We start from the raw sequence: 23,964 nt of genomic DNA on the forward strand, positions 1-23,964 counted from the left end.
GAAAGCTGAGCACCGAAGAATTGATGCTTTTGAACTGTGGTATTGGAGAAGACTCTTGAGAGTCCCTTGGACTGCAAGGAGATCCAACCAGTCCATCCTAAAGGAGATCAGTCCTGGGTGTTCATTGGAAGGACTGATGTTGAAGTTGAAACTCCAATACTTTGGCCACTTCATGCGAAGAGTTGACTCATTGGAAAAGACCCTGATGCTGGGAAGGATTGGGGGCAAGAGGAGAAGGGGACGACAGAGGATGAGATGGCTGGATGGCATCACTGACTCAATGGACATGAGTTTGGGTAAACTCTGGGAGTTGGTGATGGACAGGGAGGCCTGGTGTGCTGCGATTCATGGGGTCGCAAAGAGTCGGACACGACTGAGCGACTGAACTGAACTGATATACATATATATGTGTGTTTGTGTGTGTGAATTTCCTCTCAAGTTCAGTAAATTGAATTAAATCCCAGTAAAAATGTGAACAGCATATGGGGGGGGATGGTAATTGATATAACAAACTTCAAATTTCTAGGGAAATAATGATGTGAGAATAGTCAACACATTTTGAAATGCTAGTTTAGGGTTTAGAGTCTCAGAGTGATAGTACACAAGTAATACTGTAATGATAGTATGTGATCCTCATGGAAATAAATGTTGAGTGTGTGTGTGTATGACGTAGTTGTGTCTGACTCTTTTCGACCCTTTGGACTGTAGCCCACATGTAGCCCTGCCTGTAGCCCAGGCTCCTTTGTCCATGGGATTCTCCAGGCAAGAATGCTGAAGTGGGGTGCCATGACTTCCTCCAGGGGATCTTCCCAACCAAGGAGTCAAACCAGCATCTCCTGTGTTGCTTGCATTGCAAGTGGATTCTTTGCCCACTGAGCCATCATAGAACAAAATAAAATGTTCCAGGACAGATTTGAATATGGATCAAGTTAAATGTGGGCTTTCCAGGCGGCTCAGATGGTAAAGAATCTGCCTGCAATGCAGGAGACCTGGGTTCGATCCCGGGGTTGGGAAGATCCCCTGAGGAAGGAAATGGCAATCCACCCCAGTGTTCTTGCCTGGAGAATTCCATGGACAGAGGAGCCTGGCGGGCTATAGTCCATGCGGTCACAAAGTCGGACAGGACTGAGAGACTAACACCTTTCAAGTTGAATGTAGGAGAAACATGTCATTTCAAGTCAGCAAGAAAAGAATAGTTATTAGGAAAACTAGCTCATCATTTAAGAAGGTAAAGTTTGAAGGTTAACTTGCAATAAATAGAGAAATTGCTTAGGTAAGAAACATACTCAGAACACCTCTTTCCTGGTAATTTTTCCTGGTATTGCTCATGATCTCTTAGGATATTTAGTACACTAGATTGAATTTCCCTGTTTATAAAGGGAAAAGAGAGATCTAATGATATACAAAGAAGAAACTACTTTTTAAAATCACTGTAGAGCCATGTCTAGAAATGTTATTTTTTTTTTTCCTGGGCAAATGGGTCTATAAAAACCACATTCTTATACAGTCCGGGATTTGAATTATCCCACATCCTTTAAAAGGGTGAGAGCTGTGTCAGAGGCTAAGCTGTAAAAAGCTCAGACATGAGCTTGGGCTTTTAGTGTTTAATTAGTAAAGATAAGCTTTATCTTTGCAGCCCCAGCTAGTGTTATGCCAGAAGTTGAAAGGCAGAATGCTAAAGAGACGGGGTGTGATCAGATGGATAAAATGACCAAGTCCATGTGCAGAAACTATCAGCAGGAATGAATCTTGCACTCAGTTGCTTAATAATATGTCTGGAAAAGGTATACTATTGTGTAGAAACAATAATTGGAACTAAGAAGTAAAATAAAAGCCATTTGTTGAAAGAAATACTTTGCTTCAGTATGTCAAGGCATTCTCCGATGAGTTAACTAAGCCTAGTGGTCCATACCTACTTCAGAGAGTGTGTTGTTTAGTCGCTCAGTCATGTCCAACTCTTTGCGACTCCATGGACCATAGCCCACCCGGCTCCTCTGTCCATGGGATTTCCCAGGCAAGAATACTGGAGTGGTTTGCCACTTGCTCTTCCAAGGGATATTCCTGACCCAGGGATTGAATCTGAAACTCCTGCATTGGCAGGTGGATTCTTTACCACTGCACCACCTGGGAAGCCCTCAGTGTTCCGTTCAGTTCATTTCAGTCACTCAGTGGTGTCTGACTCTGTGACCCCCATGGACTGCAGCACGCCAGGCTTCCATCTCCATCACCAACTCCTGGAGCTTGCTCAAACTCATGTCCATCACGGAGTTGGTGATGCTATCCAACCATTTCATCCTCTGTCGTCCCCTTCCCCTCCTGCCTTCAATCTTTCCCACCATCAGGGTCTTTTCCAATGAGTCAGTTCTTCGATCAGGTGGCCAAGTACTGGAGTTTCAGCTTCAGCATCAGTCCTTCCAATGAATATTCAGAACTGATTTCCTTTAGGATTGACTGGTTTGTAGTAGTTAAGAGAATGTAGCGGGCACAAAAAAAATCTCAAGTTGGAAATCAAATATTCACAAAGTAAATTTTTCATACTTTTGAAAGCTGAACTGAATTTCCATTTTTAGTGCCTGTTTTAACAAGTGGCAAAAATGTAATCATAGTCCATTCTGGGTACCCTTTCGGTCTCCTTCTGTCTCCCCTGCTCCCATCCCCTTATCAATCCCTCTGCTCCTACTCTGATATCCCTTGTTTGGTCTTAGAGATACTAAGATATCACAGAGAATCTGAGCTTGGGCCATTGTTACCATCCACTGGGCATCTGACAAACTGTACTTTTTCCTCCCTGGCCTTGGTCACCAGCGCATGCCTATTGCAGTTGCATCATGCCTTGTTCCTGACCTCCAGGCTTCTCCAGACCCTGCATCCTTATCTGGAACCCACTGCCTCCAGGTTGTTGCTTCTTCCGTGACTCTGGCGTTTTGAGGGGGCCCCTGGGGAGTTGTTGCTGGTGTTTCCTGCTAAGGAATCCCACAGCCCTTCTCCTCCTTTGCTCTGAGGTGGGGGATATCTTTGAGGCTTGCCCTTTCTCTGGGTTTCCCTGGAGTCTGTTGCACAAGTCTCCTTCGCTCTCAGATTCCCTCGGCTCATCTAGAGGGTCTAGCTCCTGCCAGACATAATCTCTGGAGAAGGGCGGATAGGAAGCATCAGCCTGTCTCTCTCCTACTTTTCTTCTGATTCATATCTCCTCCTCCTCCCACACGGAAAGGTTAAAAATCTTCTCTAGAAGTGGAGAACTAAGGGAACTCACTCAGAATCACCTATCATTCAGGTCTATTGTTTATGCCTCACATCCTTCTAAAGTTCACCTAAAAGATTAACTCAGTTTGGATCTTCTACTGTAAAAACTATGTGATTTCTTTGAAGAGTTTTTCTTAGGTGGACCAGTTTTAAAATCTTTATTGAACATGTTACATTATTGCTTCTGTTGTTTTATGTTTTGGTTTTTTTTGGCTGAGAGGGATCTAAGCTCCCCGATCAGGGATCGAACACACACTCCCTGCAGTGGAAAGAGAAGTTTTAACCACTGGACCACCAGGGAAGTCCCTATGATATATTTTAAATAAAAGAAACGCCAATATTATAATGAAACAGAAAAAATTATGGACTGAGCATCCTCTACTTTCAGAAAAGAAACTCAGAACAAATTAAAAAAAAAAAACCCACATAACCCACCTTGAATCAACTTTTAGCTCCCTGTTATTTATGTAAATAGGTACCATTTTTCACGTAACAGTTCTTAATTCTTCTGATGCTTAGCTTTTATTGTACCCAGGAGATTTTGAGAACCTGAGCGATCGGTCTACTGAAAATGTCCCTTGATCCTTTTGCATGTTAATTCACCTCTTGATAAGGTATATTTCCAAACCTGCACCCATTTCTTTCATATGTCACAGAATCGGAAAGAATTGACTCAGGACAGAAACAAGATGCATGAGTAATTATCAACCTTTCCAATTATTTTTCTGCCAAATCAATAATTCATGAAAATGACCATTTGTCAAGACCTTAGTTAAAGTCCTATCCCTCAGGGGAGGCGGGCCCCTGGAGAAATAACAGAACAAAGAAAATTCCAGATACATGGGTGGAATGTCCCCCACCTGGTCTCAAAGTAAAGCCAGCCCTCACTATCTGCAGCTGAGGCCCCTGTCTGTTCAGAAAACATTTGTCCTCTGAGGTTCCTGACAATAGAGAGCCTTTATAAAGTTTAGGATTACATTTCTTGAGGCGTGTTCTGAGAACAAGGAATGTTATTGGATAGGACGTGGGTAAGAGGAGTCCATGGTCCAAGAGGATTGGAAAACACTGGAAGAAGCAAATTTAACTGGTATCTTTACTAAAAAGTCATCTCAGAGACTGTAACATGCTAATGTCTACTGGGAATACTCAAGAGGGTACAGTCTTTTGAATTTATTCTATTGCAGAATATTTTGCTATGGAACACCCGCCAGGATTCGGGATGTAGCTGGGGAAACTCTGGCCTCTTTCAACACTGGAAATGGCAAGAAAAGACTTGAGCATCCACTCAGAGTAAGACCTGCTAGGAGCAAGCCCCAGCTCCTACCTGGCCTTTAGTAAATATCATTAGTTTCTCTCCTTCATCATCCTTTCTTTTCCAAACTTCAGAGACTAATACTGGCCACTAACAGCAGTAAGACAGCTTCCCTGGTGGCTCAGCAGTGAAGAATTCGCCTGCCAATGCAGGAGACACAGGTTCAGTTCATGGGTCAGGCAGATCCCCTGGAGAAGGAAACAGCAATCCACTCCAGTATTCTTGCCTGGGAAATCCCATGGATAGAAAAGCACAGTAGTCTACAGACCACAGGGTCGCAAACAGATCAGGCACAACTTAGTGACTAAGCAACAACAAAAACAGTGGTAAAAACACTTCTTAATATGGTCTTGTAATAATTCTGCTTGTTTCTCAGTCTGGAAATACCACTATGCTCATCTCCACCTGCAACAATCTTACTCCATCTTCAACAAGGTCATTCTTCAATTCCATGTACTTTGGGAAATCTTGGCCATCTTTCAGGGCACATCCAGGAGCTGGATATGAATCTGGTGAGTGGGTAGCACTGTCGGTCATTTGCTGGAACACAGTGCACTGTTGCATTCTAAAGAGTGTGTGCATGTTTTGTCTCATCGAGATTACAAGCCCCTAAGACCTGTGTTTCCCCACACGCAGGACATCAGCTGCTTGCTCATCCAGATCCATGTCACCCCCTGCTTCTGCTCCAAGAGGCTCACCTAGAGAGCTGACATCAACAGGCTCCCAAGCTCTCTGGCTTCCATGATGGTTTGGCCACTGTGGTGCCAAACACACGCTGGATTTTGAAGACTTGGTATGAAAAGAAAGAACATAAATGACCTCAGTCATTTTTATATTGACATGTTAAAATCACATTTCTAGGTATGTAGGGTACATTACTAAAATTAACTTCACCTGTTTCTTTTTACCATGTTTAAGGTGGCTACTAGACATTTAAAATGACCTATGGGGCTTGTATTCACGGCTTATTTCTAAGGTACAGGGCTGCCCTAGAGCTAGATATGGTGTGAGTGGTTCTGAGAACCCCGTCTCCTACATAGTGTGGGTGTTTAATACCCACGTAAAGGAAATACCTGTACTTGGAATGTGAAAGTCATGATATTCCATGTTGGAGCTGAAGCTAAAAGGGAACTTGGCCACCACCATTTCCAGATGGGAAAATCCAACCATGTTTGTAAACATTTATGGGATTGCACATGTTTTCAGAATAACTTTAAAATTATCTTCTCTTTTCTTTGGTCTTACTTCTGCAAGTCAGACTGAAATATCTAGAGATAACCTAAAATATATTAAAGCTCAACTAGATTGTTGACATCCAGCATTAGGACACAATGAGGCATTAACGCTTGGCAGGACTTATTGCTCATCCTTGTAAAAGTTCATTGCTTTATGGAAGCAGAACCTAACAAACTCTTCACCAGTGGACAGAAAAGGCTGGGATTGGCACTTCATAAACAGAAAACCACGTCCAGCCCTGAGTATTTATCCAGCTGGCACACATACAGCAATTCCACCCAGGCACCCAGAGTCAGAAACCGCCAGATCGCCCTGGAAAGGTTATAAAGACTTCACTTCCACGTCAGATGGAGCGCGGGAAGGCAGGCGGGCCAAGTCCCCACATTGGGCAACAGGAGCTCCCTGCACCCCCGGCTCCGCGGCCGCGGCCAGCCCTGGGCAGCACCCACCGGGCGCCCCGAAAGCGGCCTGCACGGCCTGCAAGGGTAAGTGTGAGGCGGCCAGGCTACCGCCCACATTGCGGGGCGTCCTGCTGAGACTAGGAAACCAAGAAATCAGGAACAAATCGGATTGGAATTAAAAACCACCTCATGCAGGTTCCACGGGCCACCTCCCTCCATTAAACAGCAAGGCGATTTGTAGGCCTTTCTGACCCGCTCTCTGAGGAGCGCGGGGAGAGGATGTAGGGTCAGGGGGGGCAAGCGAACCAGGAAACCGCTGCTCAGGAGACATTTAACTCCGCACTGGGGCGCGCACGCTCGCGCACGAAAGCACACACACACATACACACACACGTACAAACAACACTAAAAGAATTCCTTCATCAAAAACTGGGCCTATGGATTTGGAATCGGAGTTGATTTCTTTAAAAAAGAATTCTGAATTTCTCCATTTGATTCAGTTATTGGCTCATTTCCTAAGAGGTTGGACCTTTCCAGGTCCAGGGAAGCTTTGATCATTCCTAAACTAACATACGGGAAACAATGAAATGAAAAACAAAAACAACAAAACACCAAAAGCTGCTGCGGGCAGAAGGCTTCACTCGGAAGTCCGCAGTGGACAGCAGGGTAGGTGGGAGGCGAAGCCGCAGCGAAGGAATCCAGTTCGCCCCGGAGAGCCGGGGGCGCGGCGCGCGGCGCGGTCCCGGGAACCGCCAGCAACGAAACTTCCGAAGGTTCGCGGAGGTGGGGAGCTGGCGGCTCCGGGGTGAGGACGGAGCGACCCTGGAGGGAGGGACCCGGAGCACAGGCATCGGCGGGGTAGGGGCTGCGCTGGGCTGAGCGGCGTCGGAGTGGTTTGGGAGCCCCTGATGGAGAGCGTGCCTCGCGGGGTGGAAGTCAGGCCCCGGGGATCCGGCCCCTGCGCGCGCCTGCGGGTCAGAGGTCCCAGAAGCCGCAGCAGACCCGGCCTGGCTCCGAGGGGGCGAGGCAGCCGGCTAGGGTGGAGGGGACGGGGTGGGCGGAGTAGGGAAGGGGCGTCGCCTCGGTCGCCCCCGCCCTCTCCGCGGTCATTGGGCGGCCGCCGCGGGGTCTGCGCCACCTTCTCCCGGGCGCGCCCGCCTGTCCCCCCAGCCCGGGCTCCTCCGGGGGCTGGTCCGGCCCCGGCCGCTGACGTCACCGCCAAGTTTGCTGCCCTCGGAGCTCCACGTGTGGCGGCGGCGACGGCCGGGGAGGCGGCGAGGAGGCGGGGAGCGCAGTGGCTGCGGCTGCAGACGGGTCCCGCGCAGCCCGGTTCAGCCGCGCCGCTCCCAGGTGGGGCCGAGAGCCGCCGGAGCGGCCGGGCGCGCGCGGAGAGGGGCGGACGACTGGGCGCTGGCCCTCTGGCTCCCGCTCCGGCAGAGGGACTCGGGGGACCTCGCCCCAGGGCCGGGAGCGCGCACCCAGGCGGGCCGGGGACCGGGCAAGCGGCGGCTTGGAGGCGCTGTCCCCGCCGCGGTCTGGAGCGCGCGGAGCCCAGCGACCCGGGAGCCGCGCGTCCGCTCTCCGGGACCGAGCGAGAGATGCACGATCGCTGAACTGGGACGCTCGCTGAAAGGCCGCTCCGGCCCGGGGCTGAGACGCACTCCTTCGCTACCCGCCGCCGAGATCCCCGTTCCGGCAACTCTCGGGGACCTGGGGTGCCGAGCGCGACCCCGGGCCGAGGACTTGGGCGAGTCTAAGACGATGGTTTCTTAAGCACGGCATCACGTCCCCCTTCCCGCCCCCTCGACCGACCGGAGGCTGGGATCCCGCGCGCGGCTCCGGGGCCTCCATCTCCCGGAGGAGCCCCGGCTGCTGCCGCCCGGGCAGCTCGCACGGCCGCAGGGGCGCAGGGCGATGTGGCCTCGGTCCAGCGCGCAGGAGCCCCCGGAGAATGTCCCGGCACCTGGCGGAGTCCCGGCCTAGCATGGCCCGCGCGCTGCCCGACGTCGCCTCCGGCTAGGATGGCCCCTACGGGCCCCGCTGGCGCCCACCCCACCTCGGCAGAGCCGCTGTCCCGCAGCGTCTTCCGCAAGTTCTTGCTGATGCTCTGCTCTCTGCTCACGTCCCTCTACGTCTTCTACTGCCTGGCCGAGCGCTGCCAGACCCTGTCGGGCCCCGTCGTGGGGCGGACCGGCGGCGGCGAGGAGGCGGGGACCCCGGGCCGCGGCGTCCCGGCTGGAGGCCCCGGGGAGCTGGCCGCGTGGCCCGCGGCCGCGCGAAGGAAGCGCCTCCTGCAAGTGCGGCCGCGGCCGAGGCGCCGGCCGCCCGCCCCGCGAGACGACGGCGAGGAGACGGCCGGGGAAGAGGAGCCCGCCGGGCTGGCGGGGAGTCTCGGCGGCTCCGGGGCCGGGAGCAGCGTGGCCGAGACCCCGCCGGGGACCTTGGCCCTGCTGCTGGACGAGGGGAGCAAGCAGCTGCCGCAGGCCATCATCATCGGCGTGAAGAAGGGCGGCACGCGGGCGCTGCTGGAGTTCCTGCGCGTGCACCCCGACGTGCGCGCCGTGGGCGCAGAGCCCCACTTCTTCGATCGCAGCTACGACAAGGGCCTCGCCTGGTACCGGTGAGCGGACGCGGGGCAGGGCGGGGGCGGCCGGAGCGCGCGCTGGGGGTCCCAGGAGCCCGCGGCGACCCTCACCCCGTGCATCTCCCTCGATTTCATCAGAGGGCAGAGGGTCACCAGTAGCTGTCCTTAAGACGAGGAGTCTTTCCCCCACCCTGCCTCTGTCTAAATAGGGCGAAATATTTAGTACTAACCCCTGTATTTTCGATTTACCATATAGACTTGATTTCCACAATAAAGTGGATGGGGACGGGGGTGGGGGATATTTTGGCCTTGGAGATATTTTTCTTCAGTTTTTCGGATTCCCTTGCCCACAAATAGCCCATCTCTTCATTTTCTCCTACTCTGTGGAAATAGAGAGAGAGAGAGAGAATGTCCCTGCCATGTTAGAAACCTGCCCACCAATTACTAGATAAGTAACCTGGTGGATCCTTTCCCCAAGGAAACCTGTTTCTATTTCTCCTTTATCTTCTGGGCCCTTCCCTGGGGTTAATGCAGTCTTTGCCATCGCCTATTTATTTACTTATCTTAACTCTTTGCCAGAGAATTGTCCTGGGTGGTAAGTAATATAGATAATTGTTCTGAGTGGTAAGTAATACAGACACTTAAAGTGTCAAGAACTAGACTCTTAAGTTTGGGGGTATGTATGTGAGCGTGGTTTTAAAAAGGCTTTGTTGGCAATAACTTTTGTTTAGGGCGAGGAAACTGTACAAAATGCCTTCTGTATTTGTCGGAAAGAGTACCTTTTGTCTCTGGACTGGCAGAAACTTTTCTAAAGATCTTCAAACAATTCCCTTTGTAAATGAGGTAGCTGAAATTTTTGTTGAAGGAAGAAAATTGGGGGAAAGATAGGAATCTTGGTAACGCTGTGAAAAAACCCTCCTAATGCGGTGTAGGAAACAAGGCTGATTTAGATCTTAATCTTAAATTTGCCAGTCTTCTAAAATTCAGACCACCTTTAATAACAGAATAAGCCAAACTCTAATAAATCTTAGTGTCACCTGGGTTTTGTTTGCTATAAAATATTGGTGCTTTTTTCTCTCCTCGGAGCATAAGGAAAAAATACGCTGGAATTTATTTTCCATTTTCTAAAGTTTTATCTTGTTCATTAAATGTGCCTTCTCCTTGTTATTTTAACTGAAATGACACTACAAAAGGTACAACACCATTTAAGTATATTTCAAAAGCCCACTCAATTAGCCATTCATCCCCCAAAGAGAAATGAACGTGATTTGACAAGTTTATTTACTTGAGAGTCAAGCACAGGAAGCAAATTTACAGTAACCCAACTCAGGAGAAAACGGTTTCGTCCTAAAAGTCAAACTTGAACATTAAACATGTTTCAAACAGTAACTTTCCATTTGTTGGAAAGAGAAACAAACAGCCTTCCCGTGCCATGGGATATATATCAATTTAAAATCATCAGCCACTTAAAAAAATCCCCTTGTGTTTCTGTCATTTCTGTTGTATCCTCTGGGAAGTTCTTATAAAAATGACCTGTTGAATCTGGAAACAACAGGTCCTTCTTCTTAGCACAAAGGCAGCTCTGTTTTTTCCATCAAGGACACAAGAAAGAAGTGATTAAAGACCCCCTGAAACTCTTATCTAAAGCAGTTTGCATTGAATGCGGCCCGGTACATGGCTGTAAGTGAACACATTTCAAACCCACTGCCCCAGAACATCTAAGACGATGGACTCTGAGGTGCTGTTAAGTATGGTGAAATATTTAGTACTAAGCCCCTGTATTTTTGTTTCGCCACATAGACTTTATTTCCACAAAGTAGGATTGTTTCTTCCCGTTTCAGAGATGAGTATCTGAGGGTACAGTATATCCAGAGAGCTGGATCTTATTTTCCGTGGACCTTTCTGAGCTTGTGTAAGAGAAGGAAGGTTTCAAGGTAACTAGAAACACAAGTTTTTGTTTTGTTTTCTTTTTTTTTTAGAAGGGAGAGGCAATTTAAAAAAAAGAAGAAAAAGTCATAAACTTTCAGGCTGCTCTCTTGCTTGGAAACTGGATGCATGCTGTAAAGTAAATATCTCCTTGGATTGTTTACTTGGGTAGAGGAGTTTTATAAAGCAATTTATGGTGGTTACAAAAATAACTGCACAGTAGACTTCATGGTTTGGTGAATTTAATTTTCTAAGTGTTGGAGCAATGTCTTTGTTTTACCATTTGCAATGGTCTTTTATTGGATGCATAAATTTAAGTTTAACTCAATTACATGGTAAACTCTTATTAAAAAAGTCCAACCTATGGAGCCTGGATTATGCGATTATTTAATGAAATTTTGCCACAGTTCTCTTTCATCTTGGCTCTGAACTTGGAGTTAGATGTTTGTGGAAAAGACTGAAGACTTAAACATGAAAAAGAAAATCATGCACAACACCATCTATTAGGCACGTTTTAGCTCTTGTGTTTAGCCAGTATTTCAGGTAAAGGGATTCCTTTTAGACCTTCTTGATTCAGTCCCAAAATTGTAATATAGGATTTCGAACACACACTTATGAAATGCCACCCCCCACCACACACACAAAGGAACAGAAAGAAAACCCTAGTATTTGAGCCCTGAAGTGAGTTATTCCAAGAGAAAAAAAATCTTTACAATATTTTTTAGATGCTCATTGGCATGGGAGAATTATCCAAGTCTGGCCTTGTTTTTTCTCCCAGTGAAGTTTCTCTCCATTTGCCACAATAGTTTGTTGTGGCAGCGCCCCCTACCGTCCTGATGATGGCACAAATCTGTTGCTGATAGGAAGTTGGGAGAAAAATTTCTTGGAAATTGAGTTTGATAGTTTAAAAAGCCTGTTGCTAGGATGTGTCAATACATTTCTCTCTCTGGGGAAGAAAATTAATGATACTTTGTAAACTACATCCCAGAAATAGTGTAATCAATGGTTTCTTCGTTTGGACAAGTGTGTAGCAAAGCTTAAGAAAACAAGTTTATTCAAAATCTCTAAAAAGGAAATTATTCATATTGATTTAAAATGTCTGAATAGTACTCTCAAATCAGCGAGACACAGGGACATTTTAGTATGCCAGGGAATTTGTTAATGATAATTTAGGAAGCTTCAGTGGAGTTTTCTGGATATGAAACTCTGCCCTGATGGGGTTTAGAAAACATTCCACATGACTTAATTTAGCCGACATGCTATCAGGACGACGCCAAATGTCTGGCTCATGCAACACGGGAAAGCAGTCCTTCGCCATGCTCTGTCTCCACGTCCATCGGATGTGTGGCGGGTTCCTCCAGAAAAGTGGGGAATTGTTTCATTAATTTCAAAACGTTAAGATCTTTTCTGAAAGTTAAGACTGGATACCTCTGCTGTAGTTCAAGACCAGGTGAACTTGTAATTCAATAAGAAGGCCCCCCCCCCACTCTGCTTGTATATTTGCACCAATTATGATGTATGGTTATTTTTCTCCTAAAGAGATACCTTAGCTTTTATCTTACCTCCTAAGATAAAAAAATACCTATTTATGAAGTATTTAAAGATACGTGTGTGTGCTTATACATACTATGTATTATATATGTATGTATATGTTTGCATTCTGTGACACTTCAGTCTTTTATTTTGGGACAAGATAGTTAAGTGTTCGTTGTCTAATCCCTTATGCTAGCATATCTCATTCCTATATTTTGATTCAGCTTTTTAGTGAGACTGGATGATTTCCGCAGAGAAAAATGTTGCCAATATTATTTAACTCTGTAGCAGTGGTCCCCAGTCTTTTTGGCACCAGGGACGGGTTTTGTAGAAGACAATTTTTCCACGGACTTGGGGTAGGGGGTGGTTTTAGAATTATTCAAGTGTATTACATTTATTGTGCACTTTATTTCTTTTATGGTTACGTCAGCTCCACCTCTGATCATCAGACATTAGGTCCCGGAGTTTGGGCACCTCTGCGTAGTATCCAGGAAGATCAGAGGTGACTCAGCTTGGAGTTCGGGAGATGGTTCTTTCCATGGCTTCAGAATGTGAAGCTCTCTGACCCTTCCCGATCACGGCCTTGTTTATCATCCACAGGAGAGGCAGGCTGAGCAGAGGCACTTTCGGTTCCTGTTGGGGGTGATGGGCATCTCAGAGCAGCTGGGAGCAGCTGTAGAGCACCCCCGTGTCCTCTTTCCCACCCTTGTGAGCCACCAGCCCTTCTGCAGGAAGGGTGGGGGATGAAATTTGAGCCACAGGAGTCTGGCCACCCATGCAAGGTCCTGGGGACTCCTGTCCGAAGAGGCCCTGTGTCCTCAGAGGGGAGTGAAAGACCTTAGAAGGGATGAAAGGTTGGGAGGGGGGAAAGTGGGGAGAAGCAGCTTTGGGCCCTGAGTCCTGTGTCTTTGGAGGGGGAAAGGGCACCATGTCTTTCATTCATTTGCTCCCAGGAGTCCTCAGTGACTGGATGCTTTCCATCGAACAGGAGGTTGCAAACGGCACCTTCGAGAAGCCTCATGCTGCCATTTTGTTTGCTCTGGGTTCATCCCCCCCAGTAGACCTCCCCGGCAAGACAAGTTCAACAGTCTCGTCTGTGTGTGTGTGTGTGTGTGTGTGTGAGTGTGTGTGTGCGTGCGCGTGTGCACTCAGGTTTGTGCATGAACCCACATTCAAGAGCAGGCACCCAGTAGGTGGAGAAAGTGATAGAACTGATAACAGGAATGTTACTTAGTGGTTAGGGAACGTCTGAGCAGTATCAGACACCTAGGTGAAACAGGGTCTAGGATATTAAAACTCAGCAGTGGCCACAGGACTGGAAACAGGCATTAAAAACAACAACGACAACAATAGCAAAGCCATGCTTGGTACAGCCTGGAGTGGGAATACCTGGTGTGAGTGATTATTCCCTTTGAGCAATGAGATTTATCACGTGCTGGTAGAGTGTATGTGAAACACATAGCCATCTAGGAGCGAAAATCCTATTGTCATATCCTGCCTTCCCTTTAAAAAAAAAAACCTAAAAATGCTTTGGCCCAAATATTTGTCTCATAGAAATGTCTGTGGATGGGCCCAGAAAGAGGACATGCCAAATCTGTGTTCTGGAGGGGTCGTGAGAACAAAATAAGCTTGTGCAGTTAATGACAAGAAGGAGTGACCGTACATAGGCCGGAAGCTCCCGTCTTAGGAGGAGAGTGTCACAGAGCAAACAAACCCACTTGATATAAACAACTAAGGCTTGCCTGTCTCTATGGGATGCGCTTGAACAACTGCACATCACACTTAACCGTCACTCAGGTTGCTGGGTTGGAAACTTCATAGATGTAGTGCTTTTCCTTAGGGAAAAGCTTTCCCTTTCTCCACTAAGGAACAGGAACTTAGCTGATAAAAAGCATCATTTCTCCTTGTGCTTCCTAGTGATACTAGACTTGAAGCTTTGAGAAAGTTTGTTTCTCCTTAAGTGATGAATCCTTATTGTGGAAATAAGGTTTCTTATTAAGGCATATGCCTTTAATATTGTAACCAGAGGAAATTGCACCTCAGTAATATTTTGGCTCCCTAGTCTTTGCGTTTGTAAGAATGTCTTAAAATGTTTGCCAGCACTTTAAAATCTTTGTTAATTTGATACAGTTAAAAAGTCTCTATGGGCATTGGGGGGGATATTGATACAGTTAATAAATAAGCCTATGTAAAATAAACTTATGTGAAACCAGAAGCTAGAAATTGAGGAAATGCCGAGTTCAGTAGACCTGAAGCATATTCCCAGCTGCTTGCCTCCGGTGATGCAACTTCTGATTTTTTTATATCACTCATGTGGTCATGACTGTTACATTTAATCTGTGATCCTTTGAAAGCTGTATTCCAGAAGTTCAGATTTGCTGTCAGATGGCTGTAAATGTGGGCTTCCCAGGTGGCTCAGTGGTAGAGAACCCATATGCCAATGCGGGAGACCCAGGTTCCATACCTGGGTTGGGAAGATCCCCCGGAGAAGGGAATGGGAATCCACTCCGGTATTGTTGCCTGAAAAATCCTACGAACCGAGGAGCCTGGCTGTTTACAGTCAATGAAGTCCTAAAGAGTGGGACACGGCTTAGCGGCTGAACACGCACGCAAGGCGGTAAATGTTAAAAAAAAAAAAGAAAAGAAAAGAGGAAATATTTAGTAAAAAAGGAAACTTAGTACTTGGCTTTTGGCTTGTGATATTCTTGCAAAATTAAAAAAAGAAAAAAATCCTGTTCAGGGACTCCTGAGAGCAGCCCACTTTGAATGTGACATTTAGCGCCACCTAGTGGTAGGGAGAGTCCGCAAGGAACCCAAAGGGCTGAACTTGGAAAACTTCATCATGATCAGTATATTTGGTCTCCCCATATTTTTTAAACAAAAAACAAGGAGGGAAAATCATGTTGGGTAGCACTTACAGCCTCTCTGCCTGAGCCCGCTCTTTCAGGCAGGGAGGTTATCCTTTAGAGAGAAATAAAGACCTGCCTTGACAATAAACCTGAAAAACAAGGTAGAAGTGATTAGGAGATTTGTATTAGAAATGTGCATGCCTGAAAGAAATACCATATGCCCCAGATTAGTTTTGTTAGTGTGTTTTGCCTCTGTTTCTGAAAACCAGCTTCACATGAAAATACTTCCAGATGATTTTTATTTCAACATCAGTCATGCCGTCTTATTTCTTCCACCCCGTTGGACAGGCTCTTGAGGAGGGTCCCAGGATTCTTACGGGGTGGCACCCAGAAGCCTGTTTAACCCTTGATATGCCTGAGATACACTTTGGAAGATCTATCCTTGTGGGACAGTCTTATAGGAAGGTCCTTTCAGAGTTTCCAGCAGGAGACGGCTTCCTGTGAAGCCGTCCAGGGCCTGGGGAGCGGGGTGGGCAGGTATACACTACTATATATAAAATAGGTACCCAATAATGGACCTACTATATAGCACAGAGAACTCTACTCAGTATTCTGTAATAACCTATATGGGAAAAATATCTGAAAAAATAGATATGTATGTGTATCTGAATTACTTTGTTCTAGATGTGAAATTAATGCAACATTGTAAATCAATTCGACTCCAGTTTTGTTTTTTTTTAATTTGAAAGTAAGCGTGGGTGATAAGGGACTTATAGGAATGTTACAGTGGAGGAACCTGGCAGACCACACCCAATCCAGGTGAGGTGGATGACATCCCCTTCTTTTCCTGTTGAGATTTTGTGTGTGTGTGTGTTTGAGTCAGTCATGTCCAACTCTTTGTGACCTCATAGACTGTAGCCCACCAGGCTCCTCTGTCCATGGGATTCTCCAGGCAAGAATATTGGAGTGGGTTTCCATTTTCTTCTCCAGGGAATCTTCCCGACCCAGGGATCTAACCCGAGTCTCCCACATTGCAGGCAGATTCTTTACCATCTGAGCCACCAGGGAAGCCCCTGAGATCCTGTAACCCCTGGTGTAGTGCAGGAAAGAAGGCTTCATGTGTGGGGTTTTCTGCCCCTGCCAAATGCTTGACCCCCATCTGGTCGTGAGAAAACATGAATGGATGGGGCTGCCACAAAATACCTGAGCGGCATTTTCACAAATGTTGAGATCGAGACTAGCAAAATGAGACCGAGACATTTCTCACCGCCGGAAGGGGACAAGAGAGACTAATTACTAATGAGTAAATAGAATCTGGTACCATCCGCTGGGTCCCAAAATAGAAAAAGGGCGTTGATGGAAAACTGAGGATATGTGACTGACGTGTGTGGTTGAGTTTGTGCTGTCATAGTAAGGTTAGTTTCTTGGTTTGATCCTTGACCAGGGAAGGTGATAACCTCGGGGGAAGCTGTCTGGGTGAAGGGGTTTCTGAGAATTTTCTGTACTGTTTTGTTTACAATTGTGTTGTCTAGAATGATCCCAAAACCAAGGGGAAAAGAGCATCATTAACAAAGAAGGCAGAGGGGTGGGATGAGGGTTCGAGAGGGGTTTGAGAGGGGGCTCTATGTGTACTTCTGGCTGATTCACAGTGTTGTATAGCAGAAACGAACCCAACATTGTAAAGCAGTTATACTCCAGTTAAAACAAAGGAACAAAAACAAAGAAGGCAGAGGGCACGAGGGTTCATTCTGAAACCCTCTACCAAGCGAGCCCCTTTGCTCCTCTCCTTCCAGTTCCCCCACCCCCCATCCCGCCCCCCAACATGGGCTAGCCAGCTCCCCTCCACACCAGCACCTGTTGCTCTAGACATGCTGATCTTTCCCACAGCTTATTTCATAATAAAGTTGGCTCGGGGCTCCCCTTTCTGCTCTCTTGTCTCTGAAACATGGGCAGAGACAGTTTTGTGTTCCTTTTCTGTTCTTTGTGGCTGGCAAGTGTCACATCACGAAGGTATAAAGTCACCCAGCCCTGACTGAAGCCCTCTCAGGCTGAAGAGCAAAAGCTTTGATGTCGGTGATGGGCTTTTGAGGACACAAAGGACTGAAGTGGGAGTCAGAGGAAGATCTGACGTGGGCATCTGGCTTTGCCTGTTGTTGCTGCCAGCCAAGGAGGAGGAGTTGTCAGGGGTGGGGAAGCTGGCGATGTAGGTTAGAGGGATGGACGGACCCGTGCCTGTGGATGCACCTTAAGCTAGGATGACAACACAGTCTAGATTTTAGGGGTGAGCTTAAATATTCTTTTTTAAAAAATATTTATTTATTTGGCTGTACCAGGTCTTAGTTGGGGCATGTGGGCTCTTTAATTGCAGCATGTGGGATCAAGTTCCTTCACCAGGGATCAACCTTGGCCCCCTGCATTGGGAGCGTGACGTCTTGGCCACTGGACTGCCAGGGAAGTCCCCTCAGTTTAAATAGTCTATCTCCTTACTTGACCTTGTGCTTTAACCTTTGGTGTAGACCCTGGCTTGTGAGACCCGCTGCAGCAGCGATGCAGATCTGGAGCAATTGCAGGTGTGAAGGAGAGGGAGGAAAGGAGAAAATCCTACTCCCAGAGTGCTGGAGGGCTGGACCTGGGCATTCTGGGTGGTTCTTCCTGCTGGAACAACGAAGCCTGGGATGCCAATGTTATCAGACTCCCAAGTTCCCGTCTGGGCGGCACACTGGCATTTTCTGCTTCTGTTTTTAAGCACACAGTTGTGCATCGGAGGCTCTGGCTTAATAGAATTATGAAAATCTGCCTCAAAACATCTCCTTTGATATTCTTAACGGCTGTCAAAATAAAAATTACATTTTTACTAAAGCAGAACAAGAAAACAACTCTGGCTACATCTCGAGACTCAAAGAAGATAACAGTATTTCCTCTTAATCCTTGACTCACTTACCTTGATTGAATCTGTTTTATGAACCTGTGTCGTGCCAAGGACAAGCTACTAAATGCTTGTATAGATAAAAATAATTTCTATGATTTAATGCTATTCTGGGCTTGTTTGGCATTTTTTCACCTTAGATGGCAGACACTTTTCTTCATGCAGTTTGGAACTTTATAAATATAGCGAAATAATTGAACCTGCAACGTACATTTGATGAAATGTCATTTTAGTTTCTATTTCATTTATTTTCACTCTGATTTTTGTTATTTTATTCCTTCTAATAACTGTGGGCTTAGGTGGTTCTTCTTTTTCTGATTCCTTGCAGGGTAAAGTTAGGTTGTTTATTTCATTTTCTTGAATGCAGGCATTTATCACTATGAACCTCCCTCTTAGAACTGCTTTTACTGCATCCCCTGAGGTTTTGGAGTGTTTCCTTTCCATTTTTATTTGTCTCAAGTTATTTTTAAAATTTACGTTTTTTGATGTCTTCTCTGACTCATTGGTTGTTCTCTGACTAATCGTGTTGTTCAGTCTACATATTTGTGAATTTTCTAGTTTTCTTCTTGTCCCTGATTTCTAGCTTCATACCACTATGTTCCAAAAAGATGCATATCATGACCTCAAGCTTCTTAAATGTGTTAAGACTAGGTTCGTGGTCCAGCCTATGACCCACCCAGGAGGATGTTCTGTGATGTTCACAGAGTTCATCTGTAAGCATATCAGAAATCCTGAGCCATCCAATTGATTTATCACCCATCCATTAAAAAATAACAATCACCATGGGGAAAAAAAATCCTCTTTGTTTAGTGGTCCAGACGAACAAGTTTCCTCCTTCTAAACGGCTGCATGGGGAGGCCAAAATAGTGTCAGGAATATAATGAGAAGGCGGCTGGCTGCTCCTGGAAGTGGGGGGCAGGGTGAGTTGGTGGCTGTACTCATTTCTTAGGATCGTCAACCCTGTGCTCTCTTTTGACTGTGGGAAACCCCCAACGACCCCGCCCTGAACATGGCTGAGTCACTGCCGAAGTCCATCTTTCTTACTCTTTTCTGTATTTGCACTTTTAGACTGACACTTTTATTCTTTAGAAGTGTTAATACTCCCAGTCAGCCCATAGCCCAGTTTTTACCCCCCAGCACTCTTCTGTGGATCTTCATTATTATTGTTATGAATAACTCTTATCTAATTATTCTGCCAGTTGGTCATTATTAGTGCCAGGCTCTATACTATAGTGGTCAGGTCATTGCCAAATAAGACATGACTGTCGATTTGCACTTCTTTGGTTCTAACAATCAGAAAATGTAAAGAAAATTGAAATTAGAAGATATCTTAGAAATTGTCTTCTGCCTATGAAAAAACAGGGTGCCTTGCCTAAGATTAAACCAAAGACAAGAGCTCAGAGCTTCTGTTTTTCATGGTAAAATTCTGGAGACTACAACTGGGAAACCATTGCTTGCTCTGAATTATGTAAATTTTATTTTGGAGGATTTATATCAATGGCAAAAATATTCCAGAGAATGGAACAATTGATGGCATTATTTTCTCTCCTTCCAAGACTGGTGAATTAAAACACTGAATCAAATTGAGTCAGTGATCAATTCATCTTTGCATTTCTGGCTTTCCTCTCACATGTTTTCACCAATATTTTCATGCTTATAGATTTGGGAACCCAGGTAGCACCATTGGCCTTTGGATCCTCATAAGTAATTTGTTTTATGATTGTTACCTGTTTGTAAAAGATTAGTGGGAGAAATCCAAGTGCAGACAGGAGAACATTTTCTTTTTCTCTCTTGAGCGTTTGGAGTAGGAAGTAATCAATCAAATTATAGAAATAAAATTCCTTTCCCTTTTTCAGAGTTCTCATTTGGATTAGAGCTCTCCTTTCAATAGGAAATATCAAAGTTGCCAAACTGGTTTGAGTGACAAAGTCAAAAATGGTATGTTTGTTACGGTCGTAAATCTTTGCAGATACTCATTATGCTCAGGTATTTTAAAAAGGGAACTGGGTTAAGCTGCAGTGAAAGTTGCATTCCCAGGGCTAACTGCTCCCCTCCCCTCGTCACCTTCCTTAACTGAAGCCATGTTTGCTCCCAGTGGATGCTTTGGAAAGTTCTGGCCGTAAGAACAGACTGCAGTGATGAAGCGATTTTGTTTTACAAACAAAGCTGTCGGGTAAACAAATCTGGCATCTGGTTCTTTTTCTTAATTTTCTGCTGGACTTTAATTATGCTTGTAGTTTTCTTTCATCAAATGTTGTGGGCTTTTTTTCTTTTTTAAGAAATAAAGGCTGCTTGTTTTTCTTTCTAATGAGGTCTTTTTCTTCTTGCTGTAGGAGGACTTGAGATTACAACAGTATCTATTAAAAAGGCTTTCCCCAAAGCCAGAGGGTCTACTAAAATGCCCTACTAGGGTTTAATGATGGAAAGAAAACACATTGAATCTGTTTCATATTTCTATGGGAGGAGGTCATGGGGAGCTAATGCGTGTGAGGAAAGTTCTTGGGGTTTTCAGGTGGCAAAGGGTGGCAAGTTGGAAGCAAACAATGGAGAAACCACTTCTCGGGTCCAGTTGACAGTTAACAGGAAAGTAGACTTCTAATTGCCAAGCCCTCTGATTTCTCTAAAGAATCTTGGGATATTGATTTTTTAGAAACCATAGTGAGAAATAATTAACATTCAAAACAAAAACTCAAAAAAACCAAAATTCTGCAAAGATGGAGTAAATCGACCTCATCTGACCCAGAGCGGCTGCTAGTTTTTAACCTTTGGCTTACAGTGAAGATTCGAGTCAGCGGTAAAAATCTTGTGTGTACTAAGAGTTTTTCAAACTCTGAATTGCAAGACATTGGTGTATAATAAAGCCAATTAGAATTTTTTAATGGAAGGGGTTATAATAGCATAAAATAGGAGAGTGAATCCCAGGTAGTAACCTAGGCAAATATTACCTTGACAAACTTGCTTCAGGTACGAACACAGATAAGTAGAGTGTGTGCAGGAAGGTTGGAGATAAAATGTACTTGTCAGTAGTGGCGCTCATTAGAAAAAACTCTGAAAAACACTGGCCAGTGTGAGCAGAGGTCTTGTGTGAAAAGACTACAATGAACGTGCCAGGGGTGTCCCTCCAGAAACTCACCTCAGTCTTTTTCCACCTTCTATCTCCGGGCCCTGGAACCTGTCACAGAAGAGATTCACTATTTGTTTAGTGAAACAAAAATGATGCCTTAGGTCATGGGTCATCAGTTTTTTTTCTGGAAAGGGCCAATAGTAAATGTTTTAGATTTTGTTAGTCAGACGGTCTCCATCACAAATGTTCAACTCTGTTTCTTAGCAGGAGAGCAGCCTTGTTTTTCAGTCACTCAGTCGTGTCCAACTCTCTGCGACCCCATGGACTGCAGCACGCCAGGCTTCCCTGTCCTCCGCTGTCTCCTGGACTTTGCTCAAATTCATGTCCATTGAGTTGGTGATGCTAGCCGTCTCATCCTCTGCCACCCTCCTTTTGCTTTCAGTGTTTCTCAGCATCATGGTCTTTTCCAATGAGTGGGCTCTTTGCATCAGGTGGCCAAAGTATTGGAGCTTCCTTAATATGTAAATGATGGATGTGGCTACCTCCCAATATGTAAACGAATGGGCTTGGCTATGTCCCAGTAAAACTTGATTGACCCAAACAAGCCTTTGGCTCACTGGACATGCTTTTCAGATTTCCAGGACAGGCTAAAAGCTTCACGTATGTCCCTGGACCTTCCCTTACTTTACTTATCATGTAACTCTCAGGTGAGTATCCACCATGAACACTCATGGGAGGTGCTGAGGATGCATAATGTAGCTGATGGACTCCCCACAAAGCATCACTCAGAAATTACAGCTCCTCTTGGCCAGATGAGGCTAGAAGAGTCCATCCTGGGAGTGACCTGTGGGAACTTTTTGAAATATGCAGACTTGTGCAGGACGATGGCATTTCATGTAAAGGTGATTCATGTGCTCAATGACAAACATTTTACTTTGGAAAAGACATCATATAAACACATCCAAGCGGTCTTTGGTCTTTTCTTTTTATATATAAAAAGTCTAGTAATGCGTTTTGCTGTTCCTTGACTTTGTACTTGAGTACGTGTTTAATTTACATACATCTTCCTCCACTTCTCCATTTTTCCTTCCATCTTTTGGATGCCTGGGCATCCTGTGTTGGGGTCACCTGACCTCTGTCCTGAAATGCAGTCCCACCCTGTGGTTTCAGCCAACAGTCTGAGTTTGCAGGTGAGGAGTGAGATGGCAAACTGGGATCAAAGTGTCGGAAAGGATTTTTGAGGCTATTCCATGGCATGTGTAGGGAGTCTAATAATATTTTGATAGAAACCAATATGCCTGAAGTATTATAATTTCAATGCATAATCAACAGCAAAACATTATCAATGAGATATTTTGCATTTTTCATACAAAATCGTCCAACTCTCAGATGCATTTTATTTTTTAACACGTTATTTTTTAATTTTAAGTTTAAAATTTTTTAGTTGTGCTGCATGGCATGTGGATTTTAGTTCCCTGACCAGGGATTGAACCCATGCCCCCTGCTTTGGAAGACAAATTTCTAACCACTGCATCGCCGAGGAAATCCCTTTTTTTTCTTTTAATTGCAGATTGTGCTCTTTGGATGGATACGTGAGGCTTTCTGCACGAGTTTTTACACACAAGTAGCATCAGATATTCCTATTTAATTTTCTTGAACATTCTGGGAAACGTGTAGTGGCTAATTTCCAAGGCAGTGCTGCATGAGTCTATTCTAAACTCCATCGCAAGGGTAGAAAGCAAAATAAACTTGTTTTAAGAATCCCTATCTTTTTGAAAACTCACTTGAAAATTCCCTGAAAGAAAGAAGACATTTGAATACTTTGTGTTTTCTCTTACCAACACTGAAATTTAAAGTTTCAACCGTGGATATTCTTTCATTGGTGACATCCTATTTCTTCTCAGTGAATGCCTAATAGCGGACATTGTAATGCTTCTGATATTTTCCTTTTCACTGGGAATTTTGGTGATGATGAGAAAACATTAAAAAAAGGGAGGGGGAGAAAAAACTTAGAAAAGCAAACCAACGTATTCCTACTGTTTGACTCACAAATTTATTGCTTGTGGGAAAAAATTGTCTGTGTAGTGTGCATTTCTCATGTAAGTCGATGGCAGTCATTTCTGTCTGATTCAAAGAGCCTCATGGAGAAAGGACTTGGAGGACATTGCAAGTTGAAAATGGCTTAAAATAAGGATACTCGAGTACCTAAAGTTCAGAAGCTATTTTCTTGGCATCTCTCTAGGTTTAGTCTTGGAATATTGTAACTAATTAATCTATTTCACTGTGGTGGTCCTTTCTAGGCCACTCAGAAATTGAGGTGAGGGGCTTTTAAACAGCATGGTGATGGATCAAGGGGGTCAGTTTGGAGAGGAGGAGGGTGGAGGGAAGGGGAGTGTGTGAGACTTGCAGAGAACCGTGGCAACCCACTGCAGTGTTCTCACCTGGGAAATCCTATGGACAGAGGAGTCTGGTGGGCTCCAGTTCCCGGGGTCGCAAAGAGTCAGACACAACTTAGCAACTAAACAACAACAACAAGAACAAACAAGTTCAGTTCCTAGAGAGTTGAGATTTAGTACAAAGTCTGTGAAACTCAAACGGGAACTGAATATCATAAAACTAAATTCAGTCACACCGTTCTGAGCCTGCAGTGCCCTAGAGGGCTTAAGGGTATACAAATGACTGCATGGAATCTTCGCTCAGCTAATATCCTGATTAAAATGAAACCAGGCACCCCATAGCCATCTGCATTTGTGCGACAGAACTGGAGAGCGTTGCATTGTGTGGCCAGATTACTACGTAATTGCAGCAGTGGAGAAAGCAGAACGCTAGAAGGGGAAGACAAAGAGAAACACTTTGGAACAAATGCCTCAGAGGCCACCGATCAAGGGGC

At 45.4% G+C, this 23,964-nt stretch overlaps 1 protein-coding gene across 1 annotated transcript in view; it reads left to right on the plus strand.

The window, feature by feature from the left end:
* Positions 1–7,154: 7,154 nt before the first annotated feature.
* Positions 7,155–23,964, plus strand: part of HS3ST3A1 (heparan sulfate-glucosamine 3-sulfotransferase 3A1) — an 83,821-nt gene continuing 67,011 nt past the window's right edge. The window contains exon 1 of the mRNA XM_081580656.1: positions 7,155–8,812. Within this exon, the coding sequence (XP_081436782.1) occupies positions 8,214–8,812 (599 nt within the window). The 5' untranslated portion in view covers positions 7,155–8,213. The remainder of the gene's footprint in view (positions 8,813–23,964) is intronic.

This window comes from Giraffa tippelskirchi, chromosome 3, assembly GCF_054371585.1.
Source record: "Giraffa tippelskirchi isolate mGirTip1 chromosome 3, T2T-mGirTip1v1.2.pri, whole genome shotgun sequence".
NCBI classification, from domain to species: Eukaryota; Metazoa; Chordata; class Mammalia; order Artiodactyla; family Giraffidae; genus Giraffa; species Giraffa tippelskirchi.